At 34.1% G+C, this 16457-nt stretch overlaps 1 protein-coding gene across 2 annotated transcripts; it reads left to right on the forward strand.

Annotated features, from left to right (window-relative positions):
- The first annotated feature begins 229 nt into the window (after positions 1–229).
- Positions 230–8405, forward strand: LOC142627444 (U-box domain-containing protein 6). Of its 2 annotated transcripts, XM_075801307.1 has the most exons (6): positions 230–480; positions 1567–1659; positions 2370–2555; positions 2771–2878; positions 4242–5434; positions 7286–8405. In XM_075801307.1, exons 2-6 carry the CDS (start codon positions 1609–1611, stop codon positions 8067–8069), a joined length of 2322 nt encoding a protein of 773 aa, XP_075657422.1. In that variant the 5' UTR covers positions 230–480; positions 1567–1608; the 3' UTR covers positions 8070–8405. The 2 variants fall into 2 exon arrangements, with proteins under 2 accessions (XP_075657422.1, XP_075657423.1); XM_075801308.1 differs by lacking the exon at positions 1567–1659 and having other exon boundaries at positions 243–480.
- The last annotated feature ends 8052 nt before the right edge of the window (positions 8406–16457 follow it).

Here is a 16457-nt window from a genome sequence, read left to right on the forward strand (position 1 = left end):
CGGTGACCCGGGGAGACAAAAGCGGCGAAAATTCCAATTCCCTCCTCCCTATCTTATTTTTCTATTTTATTTTATTTTTTAAAAACACACTAACAAAACAATTAAAAAAAAAAAATAGTCCCACTGACACAGTTGGAGTATTTTATTTCCGCGTAAAAATATTTATATATTAGCCGGTATAATTATAAATATACAAAACGCCTTAAAAGTTTTTTTATAATTCCATTTCCATTATTCTTAACCAATACCGTCTAAAGTCTTAAGCCCTCGTAGAATATCCAAAACCCAAAAGCCTAATTTCTCTCTCTCTTTCTTTCTCTCTCTCTCTCTCTCTCAGAAATTCTCACTTGGATACGAGCCCTTGAAGACCTGAAAACTGTAATGAGATGGAAATTCACAGATCATCGAAACCCTAAATTCCTGTGGTTTTCTTGTAAATGTACTTGTATGAAGCCTCCTTAGCTGATTCCAATTTTCCTGGTACAGATTTCGCTTTCCATGAAAATTTTCTAACACTATTTTGAGCTCTTTGATTTTGTTTTTATGAAATTAAAAAAAATTAATGTTTTTATTAAGCAATTCGCGTTTTTTATTTTTATTTTTAGTTAGGTAGGCCTGGCTTTTTTTGGTCTAAGTGGTTCCTATAATTTTGGATTTCTATTTTTTTATAAAATTTAATTTTTTGGTTTATTTGGAATTTTATTAGCTGATGTTGATTTTCGAGTCTCGCTTCGTCAAAGCTGAAGGATCTTGGTTGAGGTCATTTTCGATTTTTAATTTAAAAAAAAATTTAATTTTGGAATTCTGAATTTCAGGTGTTTGATGAAATGTCCAAATCAATTCTTTTGTTTATAATTCTTGTGTGAACCTTAGTTTCTGTTTGGGTTTTTGAGTTTCGAAATGTAATTGTTTGAATGAAATGTCAAAATCAAATAGTGTTTTTTCCCCCTATTTTTTCTAAATATTCATTACAATTGTACTATAGAGAATTTGCGTTTTATAGAATGCTGTAATCAAATTTTAGTTTACTGTTCTAAGTTATGTATTTATTTAAATGAATTTCCATGTTCTAAGTCTCATATTTCTTCTTGTTTATTATCCAAAGCTCTGTTTGGTTGCTGGGAAAATTTTGGACAAACAAAAGTTATTGTCTTTTTAATATTTTTTACCTAATAGAGTAATTGGCTTTGTTGGGTCATGCTTTTTCACTTCAAGTAATGGATTAAAAAGGAAAGGTGTAATAGGTAATGTTAGTTCTCTTTTTTTTTTTTTTTAAATTTTTTTTGTATATTCTTTTGAATCAGTTTTCAGAACAAACAAACACTAACAGTGAAATTGTAACTTTTATTTTATTTTATTTTTCTTTTTGGGTTTGCCATGTTGTTGATTCCATCTTATTTTATTAACATGTATGGGTGTGGGTTTATTAGCAAATAAAGTAGTTAACGCAACCAAAGGATCTTTAGCTGTAGCAGTTTCGACTTGTCACTGCTTTTTTTTCTTGAGCTAATCAGAGAGGCTCCTATTACCTTTACTGACTTTTTGTGATTTTGTTTTTAAATGCAGATGAATTAAGCTTTTCTCTAGTCTTTCGCGGTAAATTTAATAATGGACATTATAGAGGTTGAAGAAAATTTATTTGCAGCAAGTGATGCCAAGGTATCGATGCAATGTCTGGATTGAAATCAGACTATTGTTAAATTTTAATTTAGGATAGCTGCAAGCCCATCTACACGGGACTGGCTAACTTTTTATTCAGTAGTTCTAAATATGTCTGGTCTTATCCCTAAAGAAAATAAAAAATCTATATATTTCTGGGGCATATACATATGCATGTACGTATGCATTTGCCTTTTTTTTGGGGTCATATGGGGCTTTTTTATAAAGGAATATACGTAATTTATGCTTTGAATGCTTCTATTATTTTATTTTAGAAAAAGGCTAGTTGACAATTGGTGTATCTGATGATTGATATTTGGAGTTGGGTTTCATATGGAGGCATCTACAGGGCATGTGACAGTTTCTTTTCTTTAGGTGGTGGGGGGCACGTGACAGTTTCTTTTCTTTAGGTGGTGATAGTCGTATAAAACAATTTTGCTTTGGGTTTCCCTGGTAGATAATGAATTCTACTTTCACAAACAAATTCACTAGCAAGTTGAAGATATATTGGTTATATGAGTTTGGCAAGAATTTGGTCATCTAGTTTCCGAGTAAAAGTTATTTGTTTTTCCAAAAGGCTTTCCTTATTTTAGACAGTGGTCAATAGAATTCTTTTATTTGGCATAAACTCTTTGAAGTTTTCACTTTAAGTCTTTAAATGAGGTTCCATAAATTTGGGTACTTAGCTCTTAACATTTTTCCTTATGCAGTTACATGGAGAAATGTGCAAGACACTCTCTGCAATTTATTGCAAAGTATTATCAATTTTCCCATCCTTGGAAGCAGCACGGCCTAGGAGCAAATCTGGAATTCAGGCATTATGTTCATTACATGTAGCGCTTGAGAAGGCCAAGAATGTTCTTCAACACTGCTCAGAATGCAGTAAACTTTACTTGGTATGCTTGTTTTATTGCATTAATATTTTAATAGTGAGAATATGAGTCACAAAATCATAGAGTGAGCTAATTTCCTTTTAATACTAAATTAATTAGGTAGAGGAATAAGTTGTCCATTATCTCTCGCTCTCTCTCTCTCTCTCTCTGGTTTTGGGGGAAGGGGAGGTCTCTGTTTAAGAATGTTTTACCATTGGATTTTTTTTCTTATCATGCAGGCTATAACTGGGGATTCTGTTCTTTTAAAGTTTGAGAAGGCAAGATGTGCACTTGAAGATAGTCTCAAGCGTGTTGACGATATTGTTCCGCAATCAATTGGTTGTCAGGTGATTATATTTTAGTTCTATCATCTTTTTATTTGCTATTTATGTATGAAGTGTAAGATTTTAAGATCTTATGCTTTCATGATGACCCTCTTCTACTCATTGAATGACCTGTAACTTATATACAATCTTGTCATTCCTTATGTGTGTCACATCAGATCAGTGAATCTATTTGCAAAATTTTAAGTGTCTTAGGAAGCTTTGTCCATGTGTATATGTGATAACTGATGAGATGTGTGGAGGGAATTTCACTTCTTTTTGAGAAATGAAACTTCAACCAGGACTCTTCTGCAGTGATGGAAATCCCAAATTGATTACCTTAGACATTGGTGAATATATTATATCCTGGTCAAGAAGGCAAAGCTATTATAGGAGTGCTCTTGTGGTTGTGCTAGAAGCTTATTCCTTTATTCAGCATGGCTTTGGCAGTCTTGCTAGAGGCTTTTTCCTCTATTCTTGTTGATGCTGAGATGCATCTTTATACATGCCCCGTTTCATGACATTGGATGCCACAGGCACCTGTACAATCTATAAGTTCCGATAGTATGTACGGGTCAAAGTTGATGAGGTGATGTGAGTAAACAAATTTGAAGACAAGTAACTTGAAAATTTTATAGACACGTATACTTGACTTCAAGTGAGTTTAAGCCTAGCATTTTGGTTTTGAAACCAATATTAAGGCTTCATGTTCATAATGATGTGTTGCATGTCCATGGGGAGGGATCCACTCTAAAATTAATTTAAAGAGAGCTTGTAAGTGTTAATTTCTTAGGATTTCTTTTAATCTTTCTCCCTTTTGGCTTGTATGGGCTAATGCTGTTCCTTCCAAAGAAATAAGAGAAGAAAATAATGTACTTTTAAATATTTGATCTGGCCTTCCATCACATGGCTTTGGATAATCCTTGTCTTAGTAACCAAATTGGTATTTGAAACAGATAGTGATTTGTGTGGAGGATTTAAGAAATGGGATTGGGGTTCGTATTTTCCCTATCATCATAATAATAAGAAAATTTTCCTATTGCCTGGAAGGGACAAAAGAAACATTTTCTGATCAAATTCCCATCCTCCTCAGTCACATATTTACAGATTGTTTCAAATAGTTCAGCATCAGTCACATGCTGGATGGTCCTCTAGATGACTTTGTCGCATCTTGACACTTCCTTAGCAGGTTTTGGCCTGATATTAACAAGACATACCTCTTTACCTGAGGGGATCATATTCTAATAGATTCATATCTAATTGTATAAGGCTAACCATAAAATTATCTTTCTAAATGGTATTTTCTTGTGGTCTTTTGTTGCTAATACATTTGTCTACATTACTTTTGAAGTATTTTAACTGCTTTTGTAATTGAACCTCCTTTTAGATTAAGCATATTGGGAGGGAACTCGAGGATACTGTGTTCGCGCTCAATCCGTTAGAGAAGCAAGTTGGTGATGAAATTATTGCATTGCTCCAGCAGGGCAAAAAATTCAACAACAGTAATGACACTAATGAGCTAGAGTGTTTTCACCAGGCTGCTACAAAACTTGGCATAACCTCTTCTAGAGCAGCTCTTACAGAGAGAAGAGCTCTCAAGAAACTCATAGAAAGAGCTCGTGCAGAGGAAGATAAGAGGAAGGAATCAATTGTGGCTTATCTTTTACATCTCATGAGAAAGTACTCCAAATTATTTAGAAGTGAGATATTTGATGACAATGATTCACAGGGTTCCACACCTTGTTCTCCTACTGTTCAGGGTTCTGTTGAGGATGGTGGACCTGGTGGCAATTGTCATGCCTTTGAACGGCATCTGTCAAAACATAGCTCTTTTAATTTCAAGCCAAATAATAAAAGATCAGGGCAGATGATTCATCCGCCTGAAGAATTAAGGTGTCCAATATCGTTGCAACTTATGTATGATCCAGTCATCATTGCGTCCGGGCAAACATATGAAAGGATATGCATTGAGAAATGGTTCAGTGATGGGCATAGCACCTGCCCAAAGACTCAACAGAAACTCTCTCATCTCTCGTTGACTCCTAATTACTGTGTAAAGGGCCTAATTGCTTCTTGGTGTGAACAGAATGGAGTCTCTGTTCCTGATGGCCCCCCAGAGTCTCTTGACCTCAACTATTGGAGGCTGGCATTGTCTGAGTCTGAGTCTGCAAATTCAAGATCTATGGACAGTGTTGGTTCTTGCAAATTGAAGGGAGTTAAGGTTGTTCCTTTAGAAGAGAGCATTATCATAGAAGAGACTGGTATCACAGAGGAAGCTGAAGAAAATGAAACAGAAGATTTGTCTTGTAAACCAGAAGAGTCTGAGCTTGGTGTTTTGGACAGTTATCAGAATTTTCTGTCTGTCTTGAATGAGGGAGGAGATTTGAGGAGAAAGTGCAAAGTGGTGGAACAAATAAGGTTGTTGCTGAAGGATGACGAGGAGGGCAGGATTTTTATGGGGGCCAATGGCTTCGTGGAAGCTCTTTTGCAATTTCTAGACTCAGCTGTGCAGGAAGGGAATGTAATGGCTCAGGAAACTGGAGCCATGGCTCTGTTCAACCTAGCTGTCAACAATAGCAGGTATGTACTATGTTCAATGTTTCCTGAGTATAATAACAAAATGACTATTTGTCTTATCTATTTATTTATTTATTGGCGTTTTACAAATTATACCTCTTGGACTGTGATGTGGGTGTTAATTTGGTCCTTGAACTTTGAAAATTAACCCCTTGGACATTACTACCTTCATGAAAAATAAAATTCTGCTAGTATTTTTGGCTAAAAACTAACGGATTTAGTTCTGTGATGTACACATGGTTTCTACCATATCATCAATATATATATATATATATATATATATATATATATATATATATATATATATATATATATATATTTTGATAAGTCATATCATCGATATATTTGAAATGGCATTATGATAATTTGCATGTCACATGATTAAGTCAATGGAAGATAGTAACAAATGGTTTGATTTTTTACAAACCTAATGTAGGAGTTAATTGTTTAAATCAAATTTCCAAGGACTAAATTGAAACTCATGTCAAATGGTCAAAGTCCAAGTGTAATAATATTTGAAAAAACCCCTTATTAATTAATTTATTTGTATTGTTAATTTTACACACATAGCCAGTGGCTTGTGAACCCACGACTAACCCTCCACCCTATTTTTATAGGGAATGGATGTACCATTGGTCATATGTTTTGTGGAAGTATAAAAGGAGTTATGATAGCATTAAAACATTAAAGATGGTCCTTGCCATCCAAGAAGAACTAGAACATAATTCTAGCAATGATCTGGTTGTGATGACATAATAATTAGCGTAATAGTCATCAGTTCATTGTTGTCATCGTTATTATTTGTCTTCCTTTATTATTATTATTATTGCTGTTGTTGTTATAGTTTTGGTAGTAATAGTATAAAAAATTCATAATTATCACAATGATCTGGTTGTAATGACATATTGAGTGCATGAAGACCTTTCCTCACCTGTTTATATTTATATTTTTTATTATGATGATTACCATTTATCTTTGTATCTTTTCTTCTTCCTCTTTCTTACGTAAAGGTAAAAATAGTCAGCCTTAATATGCTCTTGAGAAATGCTTATGTAATCAGTGTATTATATGAATGTATTGTCCCTGCAACTGGCTTCTCGAACTCTTCAACGGCATCCCAGTTGTAAAGGCCACATTATATTTTCCTTATTGTTTTAATGGCGACTCTTTATTTGAAAAAAAAAAAAATTGACACTGAAAATTATAATTAATTTCTTTTCCACTATCCTTTGAAGTGTAGTCTCATCTCTCTTTCTCTAACATGCGCGCGCGCACACACACACATGGCATCGAGAAGATGAATGTGTCCACTTTCTCTTTGAAATGTCAGTTATTTGTTTGTTTTTTTCTCATGCTCTCTTTCGCACACACATGAAGCATCAATTGTAATCGTTGTATCAAGAAGATTGATGTAAACCATCTTATCCACCTTGAATGGATGATTCAAATGTGCATTATTTGCTGACAGCTGTTTTTTGGAGAACAGTTTTCTATTTTTGAATTTATATACTAATCCTTACATGTCCTTCAAAGAACATAATTAAATTACTTTTTATCTATCATTATTTTTCTTAACAATAATTTTAAACTGCCCAAAGATACGAGGGATAAGTTACTTATCACCAAAAAAAAGATATAAGGGATTTGTTATTTGTTGATTCCTTTTTAATAGTTGGAGTGTTAGACTCTGGATCTCTTTATTAAAAAATTGAAACTCCTATGTGTATGTGGTCCCAGTAACTTGTGTATCATGTTAAAATTTTTCTTTAAGTGTTTGTTTTTATTAGAAGTTGGTAAACAATGAAGATCTTTTGAAAATTTGGATATTGATTGTTTCTTTTTTTGCCCACCCAGAAATAAGGAAATGATGTTAGCAGCAGGAGTAATTCCATTGTTGGAGAAGATGATCTCCAATCCCAATTCCCATGGGTGTGCCACAGCACTCTATCTGAATTTATCCTTACTAGAAGAAGGCAAGCATATCGTTGGCTCAGGTCAAGCAATCTCTTTCTTAACGCAGGTCCTTCGAGCTAGTCCTGAACCCCAGTGCAAGCTTGATGCCCTTCATGCCCTCTATAATCTCTCTACCCTTCCTTCTAATGTTCCGAGCCTCCTTTCAGCTGGCATCGTCGGCGGTCTCCAATCGCTTCTTGCTGCCTCTGGTGATCAAACGTGGACAGAAAAAGTCATAGCTGTCCTTATAAATTTGGCTTCAAGCCAGTCAGGTAAGAATGAAATGGTATCAACACCTGGTCTTATTAGCGGACTGGCATCAATATTGGACATTGGTGAACCTGTTGAGCAGGAGCAGGCTGCCTCATGTCTCTTAATTTTGTGTCATGGAAATGAGAAATGCAGTCAAATGGTTCTACAAGAAGGGGTAATACCTGCATTGGTGTCAATCTCGGTGAATGGGACCTCGAGGGGGAAAGATAAATCTCAGAAACTCTTGATGCTGTTTCGGGAACAGCGACAACGAGACCAACCACCTGCTGAAATGCAGCCGGCTGAAAGTAGTATGAATGCCATGGCTGGTCCAGACTCAAAGCCACTATGTAAATCGATCTCTAGAAGGAAGATGGGGAAAGCTTTTAGCTTCTTCTGGAAAAGCAAGAACTACTCAGTTTATCAGTGTTAGGCCATCAGTGTTGTAAATTTCTGTTTTATCATCTTTTTCATTTCTTCTGTCCTGTTCCCATGGGCATCCCGTATTTTTTTGTTTCAGAGAGAAGAGATGTACAGGCCCCTGTAATTTATGGATTTTTTGGGTTTTTTCTTTTTCTTTATTTTTTTTAATTATTTTTTTTTCCACTTTTGGGTAGGAATACATGTATTTGTATGTCAATCTGTAAGCCTTAGATCCTTGATTGGAAAGAAACTAGTTGTGTCCGGATATGAAATTTCATGTGAAAGCTAAAATGTAAGACCATCAGTGCCAATCAATTGTACAGCAAGGGTTTAAATGCTTTACCAATTGCCTGTAGCTTGTGCTATTTTCTAGTGTTTGCTTTTATTTCAACAGAGTTATTAGTTACAACTTGATATTGTTTAGCCAAGAGCCTTGTAACTCAATTGTTACAATTTGAAGGATTGTTGTTTTAATTATTATATATTTATTCAGGTTGTGAGAATCATGTTCCATAGGCGATGGTCCTCAAAATGGTTATCTAACCAACAATGTTATACCCACTGCTTAATTTAAATAATATAAAAAAATTAAAAAAATATATCAAAAGATGCATTTTTATTCAATGAAAACTTGAGATTACATTGTAGCTTTGAGCTTTGAGAAAGAAATTATAATCGAAAAATACATAGCTTTTGGTCTTAGTTACATTTCAAAGAAAATTAGTCTTGTATCTTAACTACAATCTAAAAAAATAAAAATTAGTCTTGTATCTTAACTACAATAAAAAAAATATATATGAAAAGGGAAGGTGTTAAACATTCATCCTGCTCAACTTAGAACTTGGTCTTTTTGGATCTAATGGTTTATTTATTTATTATATAGAGATCTAATGGTCATATAATGTTATGTTCAAACCTCTATTTAATCCATTCATGTCGTCATTCGTGAACTTATTAGCAACAAGGGAAATTTACAAAATCATGAAACAAATACTAAAACTTAAGGCAAAATTAAATGGATCTAAACAAAAGAACTAAATTGAAACAAAATAAAGTCAAAGGATGGAAATGAAAAGAATAAAACTTAAAAAAATTAAATTAAAAACATGTCAAAGTTAGAGGGCTTAATTTGTAATTTAGCAAAAAACAAATGCCAAAACGTAGGACAAACAACAAGCATGGTTGTATTAGTACTCTAATGGTCTAATTACAGATTTAAAACTAGTCAACATTATGTTTAACTCACAACACCCCACTCCCCCCCCCCCCCAAAAAAAAAACGGATTTTTTTTTAATATAGAAAATTTGTCCCCTATCATATATAAGGCTGCGTTTGTTTCAGGTGAAAACGAACTTTGGAAAATGTTTTACACCCTTGTCTGCGTTTGGCATCAACTGAAAATATGGTCAAACTAAAAATGTTTTACACTTTGACCGTAAAATACCCATTCTTGTCCTTAAAAACATTTCATTAGTTATTTTACCTTCAAACTACATTTTACAGATCGTGGAGAGAGAGAGAGAGAGAGCAAGATGAAAGAGCCGATTGTGTTGCCCCCACCGCCACCTAGCCAAGCTCAGATCATGCCGCCCCCACCGCCACCCCTATCGCCCAGATCACACCTCCCCACCGCCCAGATCGCGCCGGCCAAGTTTCCTCTTTTTCTCTCTTCTTCCTCAACTCTTCTTCTCCCTCTTACTCAATGTCGTCGATTTGGCCACCACTGACCACCAGCCCACTCCACTCCACTCCTAAACCCACCCGATTTGGCTGCCGCCAACTGCAGTCCACTCCCTCTCTCTTTCTTGATCTATCTCCCTTTCCCTCAATCTATCACTTTTTCTTCCACCTCTCACCGAGTATATCATGTATATGTTGTGAATAAATGTTTTTATTTTGATTTTTGGTTGTGTTAAAGTGTATATTTTGAAATTTTCTGGTATAAGATTTGTTTGGAAGCTGAGAAAATAGCATTTTCAGAATGTTACCAAACACCAAAAGTCGTTTTCCGGTCTATTTTCCATTGCAGAACCAAACACCCAGATTTCATTTTCCTTATAGGAATTCATTTGCCCCTGCATTCGTTTTACACTCAAAATTCGAATTACATAGAGCCAAATGTAGCCTAAATGTTAAAATCGAAGAACACCCTGAACCCTAAACTATATTCTTAAACCCCTAAAGCTTAACCCCTGATACCCTAATCTTAAAATTTCAAATCCTAATGCTATAATCATAAAACTCTAAACCTTTGCTATAATACCCTAACAATGAAATAAAGCAAAAACACTTCTATTACCTATACATGTAAGGGTGAATATGTCGGCATTGATAGTTTTGAAAATCTCGTTGTTATTACTTTTATGTTCGCTTTGAAAGTTGGTGTTTTTTGTTCTTATCAAAATCTTGTATATTGATTTGAACTTGACACGGATTGTGCAAGTTTGGATCACTCTCCATTAATAAAACGTTAACTTTAGTGTGCGTTTGGAAATGGTTTAAGAGGTTAGGAAAACTTAAATATAAAAGCTTGCTAATCTTAAAACCCTAAATCCCAACGCCATAATTTTAATAAATATTAGTCCCTTGTCTCGTTTGCTGGGTTGGATCACCCTAAACCCTAAACCCTAAACCCTAAACTATAATTCTATAAGTCTAAACCTAAACCCCAATACCATAATCTAAACCACTAAACCCTAATAACATAATCTTAATACCCTAAACCTAAACCCTAGGCCACACACACCCCAAACTTTAAAATTAACCCCCAAACACTTAAGATCAACTATGTAACAAAAAATAAAAAATAAAGTGGTTGTGGCTTTGTGGGATAGCTAAAATATCTTTTGAAAAAGAGAGAGGTTACGAAAAATTAAATATAAAAACTTGCCTAAAAATTTTGCATAAAAATAAATCTTTCATAAAAAGTAAAAACTTGTTCTTGTATTTTATTTTATAGAGGAAATTAACCGCGTACTAGAATAGAAGTGTTCTTGATTTAAAAGCCATAAAAAATTCAACCTACCTGATCATTTCAAACATGCTCTGCTCTCTAGAGTCCAATCAAAGTCACTCATTGAAAAATCCCAAACCTTGACACTTACCTGCCTCTGTTGGTGAGATTCACACCATTCTACCTCTGATGGAGAGGCCTAGAAAATTATCCTAAATCTAATAAACAACAAGACTCACAAAGACTTGAGGTTGCCACTTGGTTACTTAGCCGGAGTTTGAAATTGATTTATTTTCTGATTGTTTGTTTGTGTTTTATTTATTAATTTATATATTTTCAATTTAATAAATTAATCAAAATATCAAGGATTATGTAAGAATTTGTTGGTAGCCCATTTTAAAAACAGTTCCATAATTTAAATACAAAATATATGAGTCTTTGTTTTCGAGAGATAACTGTCCATATACTGACAAGCAATGTACGAATTCTCGAGACGAAAGGAGTCATTTGATCAAAATATATATATATATATATATATATATATATATATATATATATATTATTGCTATAGTGTGATTGTGTCAGCAAAAAAGGGGTGGGCTTAGTTGTCTTTCTTTTCATTTTGAAAGTATTGACAAATACTATTAAAAAAAATTGATGTTCCAAATTAAAGATATTTGTGTACTCTATCTGATAGATATGGGGACCCCCTATTCTTTTCTTTCAATTATGACTAAACACCTTAACTTGGAAAAAAAATTATATACATAATTATTTTTAAACTAACCTATTTTGTCTACCCTAAAAAAATACTGAACACTATTGTAGATACTGCATTTTGTACCCTTTATGACTCAGACTCTCTTTCTCCAATGATGCTGAAATTCTAAGATCCAAGGTTGGTCCAATCAGATGTTAAATTGACTTGAGAAATGTTGAAATGGAAAATATAACCTTTAACGAGCAAATAATTTTTTTTTGGAAAAATAAGGCCAAGGAAGCCCTCGACATGTGCACACAGGAATCAACCTGCACGCGCAGCCATGATGCATGTGCATGCAGGCACGATCCTATGCACACATGTAGGGTTCCAGAAACATAAAAAAATGCAAGTTTTTTACATTAATATCGAGATTTGGAACGAATCTCACATCGTCTAGGAGTCGTTCCAAACCCCTATTTTCTCAATATAAATAGCCATACATGGTACCTTTTCCAAACGAACAAAAATCTTAAGGGAAAACACTAAGATTCACTAGAAATAGTGAATCAAAGAGGGAGTTTTTTCACAAAACATCCTTAAGTTAATTTTCTTTCGATTGGGGCATTTTCTGGCATTGATCTTTTAGTTTAAGATTACTATTGACTTTTTATTGATTGTGAATAGATTTGACTGAGGAGAACAGTAAAAAATCAAGCTTGGAAAGCATTGTGTTTGAGTTATCATTCTAAACTTTATTTTTCTTTTTATGATTTAATCTTTCTGTTTGCTTTAGTTTATTGTTATTATATGTTTTTATATGTGTACGTGCAAGTTAGAGTTGTAAACTCGTATAAAAAGTGTATGAGATATCTAACAGTACATTTTGATGAAAAAACGTCGAGAGAAAAAGAAAGTAGTGCGAGGAAAGCAAAGATGACAATGGGATGTACGTGGAAAACCCTTTGAAAGGATGAAAAACCACGGGTGAGTAAGGGTGAATGTCCCCAAACTTTCTATTATATGAAAATGGAGGTTTCCCTTGTACATTGATGATGTTCTACCTAAAGGAGAGGTCTTTTCTCTACCTCACTTTCTTACAAACTTTTTACTTTTTTCCCTAATGTTCTATCTTGGTTCTTGCCCTAACACTCCAGCAACATGTTCCTCTTATAGTCCAAGGAATGTTGCTAGGTACACGAGACAAATGTCAAACTATGATTCACCCATTTGAATCCTAACACAGCTGTCGTACTATGTAGTGGTTGGAGGAGAGAGAGTACACACGCCAAGGTTAGTATAGTGGCGTGAAAAGTGACCCTGCCACTATGTGGGGAGCAATCCTTGGACAAGGAAAGGAACATCAGGGGCATTGAGAATAATGCATGTGTATCTAACGGTGGTTAAGCACAAGCACAACCAATGAGAGGGAAGGATTTCATAAACTTTGACCAAAGAGGATCACTATCTCCCTTTTGTGAGTGATGGGTGTCCATGTCAGGTGCAAATCTTACTCTTCCCCAAGATGGCCACGCCGTTCGCACGGATCAAAGATCCTTTCTCCCAGCCATTCCACGTGTAGAGTCCGGATCCAGCCACATTAGCATTCCCCCATGCCTTGGCTGGTGTACAATATGTTTATGTTTGTGTATTCTTATATTTTAAAATCATGTTAGGTTGTTAGAATCTTTGTTTGGAAGTTCTTCTCTATTTTCTGTGTTGCTAAGGTTTTTGGGGTGGATTCCACGTGCACCTAATCCGACCTGTGCACGCAGGCTTGATTATGCGCATTCAGGCTTGTTCATGTGTGCAGATGATCTTGCCTAGAAACCTTAACCCTAGTTTATTTGATTCTGTTTTTTTTTTCCTTGCATAAAGATGCTTTTGTTTTAGATTCTTTCTTTTATAGTTATGGTTTTGAGCTTCTGTTGCACATGCTTGTTGTTTGCTTGCTTTCCACATGCTTTAATTAGGGTTTATTTTTCTTGTTTTGATGTTATGAACACACATTCATATGTCCATTCATTGATGCTATAGGTGCTGTGATGCCGTAAGGTAAGCAAGGTAAGTTATGTATTCATATGAACATGCATCCTTGAATACAATCATGCTTTGATGATGAGCATGAACATGCTTGTTTGGGTAAGTTATTCTTGATGTGTAGAAGCAATCATATGTTATTTAGATCTTTTCATGCTTGTGTTTTTGCCATGATTTGTTTGATGCCTTGGATGATATAACATGATGTGAGATAGGAGTATGTTAGGGTTTGTGATGTTTGGAAATGCCATGATAGATGTATCTTAGGGTATGCCATGATAGATGAATAATTAGGTTTTTTTGGGATGATTGTTGTCATGTTATATGCTTAGATGTATGCTAGTGTGTGTGTGAGTTAGAATGCGATATTGATTATGCCTTTGATGGTTAAGACATAATACACAATGAGAGGAAGCCAACCCTAGGGTTGGGCGGTTTTGGGTGCTTAACACCTTCTTAAAACGTACCTAAACTCTGAACTCATATCTCTGGTAGTAAGATAAAAAAAGGTCATTCCTTGAGAGGACGCTTGTATATGGTTCCTAGACCATTGCAAAAATTAGGTGGCGACTCCCCCGTTGTGCCCACAGCTATGACTTGAGAATCTCAAGACTTTGGGTTTAAATAAAAAAATCTTTTCCCCCACCCCATATAATCATTAACTCCTTAAACAAAAAGGGGAAAAAATCAAATAATAACAATAAGAATTAGCCCAAATAATAGCAAAAATAACCTAAATAATAACAAGATTTGGCTAAACAACAACAAATGAACAAAGCATTCAACTTAAAGGCCATTAACAAAAAACCTCCTAATCATTCAAATTTGTAACTCATTCAACTCATTTCATAAAAATAATTCATAATTTCATTTTTCCTAAAAAATGATTGCAAGAGAGATGTTGTGGTCGTAAGCATGGTTTTAAAAACTGGACCAAAGGCAAAACTGGGTTTGCCTTCGGTTCTTGGTTTTACCCGGTTTTGACCAGTTTTTAGGGTTTTTTTTTTGGATAGAACTAGTGGCCGGTTTCCGGTTCAACTGGTCAGATCGGCCGATCCGGTCTGGTTTTTAAAACCATAGTCATAAGTTCTTCTCGACAGCATTGGTTGCTTTGCTCTCCTTGGTGGCTTGGCTTGTAGTTGCAACATGTATCATCTATAGTTCTCTCTCCCCATTTTTATCTTTTCAATCATCATTTTATATATGCTCTCACTTTATTACTTTAATCTTAACATTCTTACTTTTCATTTTATCTCTCATCATTTCCATTTTGCTTGTTCATTTTGTTAGTTTTAATTTTAACCGCTTGTTGCTTGACTTGAGTTTTTATTGATTTTTTTTTTTTTTTGTAAAAAATATATACTATACTATTATTTTATTAAAAGAAGACTATTAGACCATTTTAATTGTTAGTTATGTTGATATATTTAAGTTAATTTTTTAATATTACATTTTGTATAATTTTAAGTTTCTTAATGGCCTAACAAAAATTCTTAGAGCCAACACTATCTTTAATGAAAATTTTGTAATAAAAGCATCTGTAATTCCTTCCAAGCACCAAGATGTTGAAGTTGATCTAAATCCAATTTGTTTTTCTAAACCCACTTAACAACGGTGGGCGGATCAAGTATTCTATGTATCACTGACTTTGAGTCCATTCTTAGCCCACCATTGTAGGTTGGGTCTTTGGAGTCGTGGTGTGTTGGTTGGTTTGTTTTTAAATAAAATAAATATGGGCTTGGATTTGAATTGTTGTAGCATTGATTATGTTTTGGTGGTGATTTGGGTTCAAAATTTCTGAAATTTCCAATGCAATTTTTGGTGTATTGTTTGTCAAAAATGCTCAGATTTTATTTATTGATTGATTTATTTATTTTTGAGAAAAATGATTGAGTTAAAGAATGGAAAGAGTGAAACATTTCCAAATTGGTTCAAGAAGGAGAAAAACATTAGGAAATAGGCGTTGAGAATAAATTATCAAAACAATTTTTTTTATGGGGTTTGAAAAAACAGAACACAAAAATAGAACCAAACAGCTCAATTTATTAGAATACAAATTCTTTTTTTTTTCCCCGAGAATTTAGAATACAAATTATTTGTCACACTTTTTGTGTTGCACTTTATGCTCTACCAATTATGATATGCCATGTGTTTGATTTCTTACTATTTTAAACTTTGGTTATTTTATAAGAAAAGTAAAATAAAATATATGGCAAATTCTTGCATAGAAGTGCACTAGAATGAATTAACAACTAAAATGTTTTGTAATAACTAATAAGTAAGATCATTCCCTTTAAGGTGCTAAAATAGCTAAAATGCTATTTTAGCACCCAAAAGTCAAAGCACTAAAAAGCTACATTAAAGATTCAAAGGTGTCAAAAGTTAATTTTTATTAACACCAAGCTATTGTAGCCAGATGATAAACACAAAAACATCATTTAAATGAAAATTAGAGAGGAAGAGAGGCTTGAGTGGTAAAAGAATGAATATATTGAATGAAGTGGTAAAAGTGAGTATTTGATGTTGGGTGAGTGTATTGTAAAATGAGGTGTTGGAATAAATAAAACAGTTTCTCGAGGTGCTAAAAGTTAAAATTTTTAAATGGTTTGATAACTGTGAAGTCCTAAGTTACTAAGTTTCAAATTCACGTAAGCCATCCACTTATTTAAACTAAAATAATAATTATAAATAGGACAGACAAGAA

Source organism: Castanea sativa, chromosome 3, assembly GCF_040712315.1.
Source record: "Castanea sativa cultivar Marrone di Chiusa Pesio chromosome 3, ASM4071231v1".
Taxonomy (NCBI): Eukaryota; Viridiplantae; Streptophyta; class Magnoliopsida; order Fagales; family Fagaceae; genus Castanea; species Castanea sativa.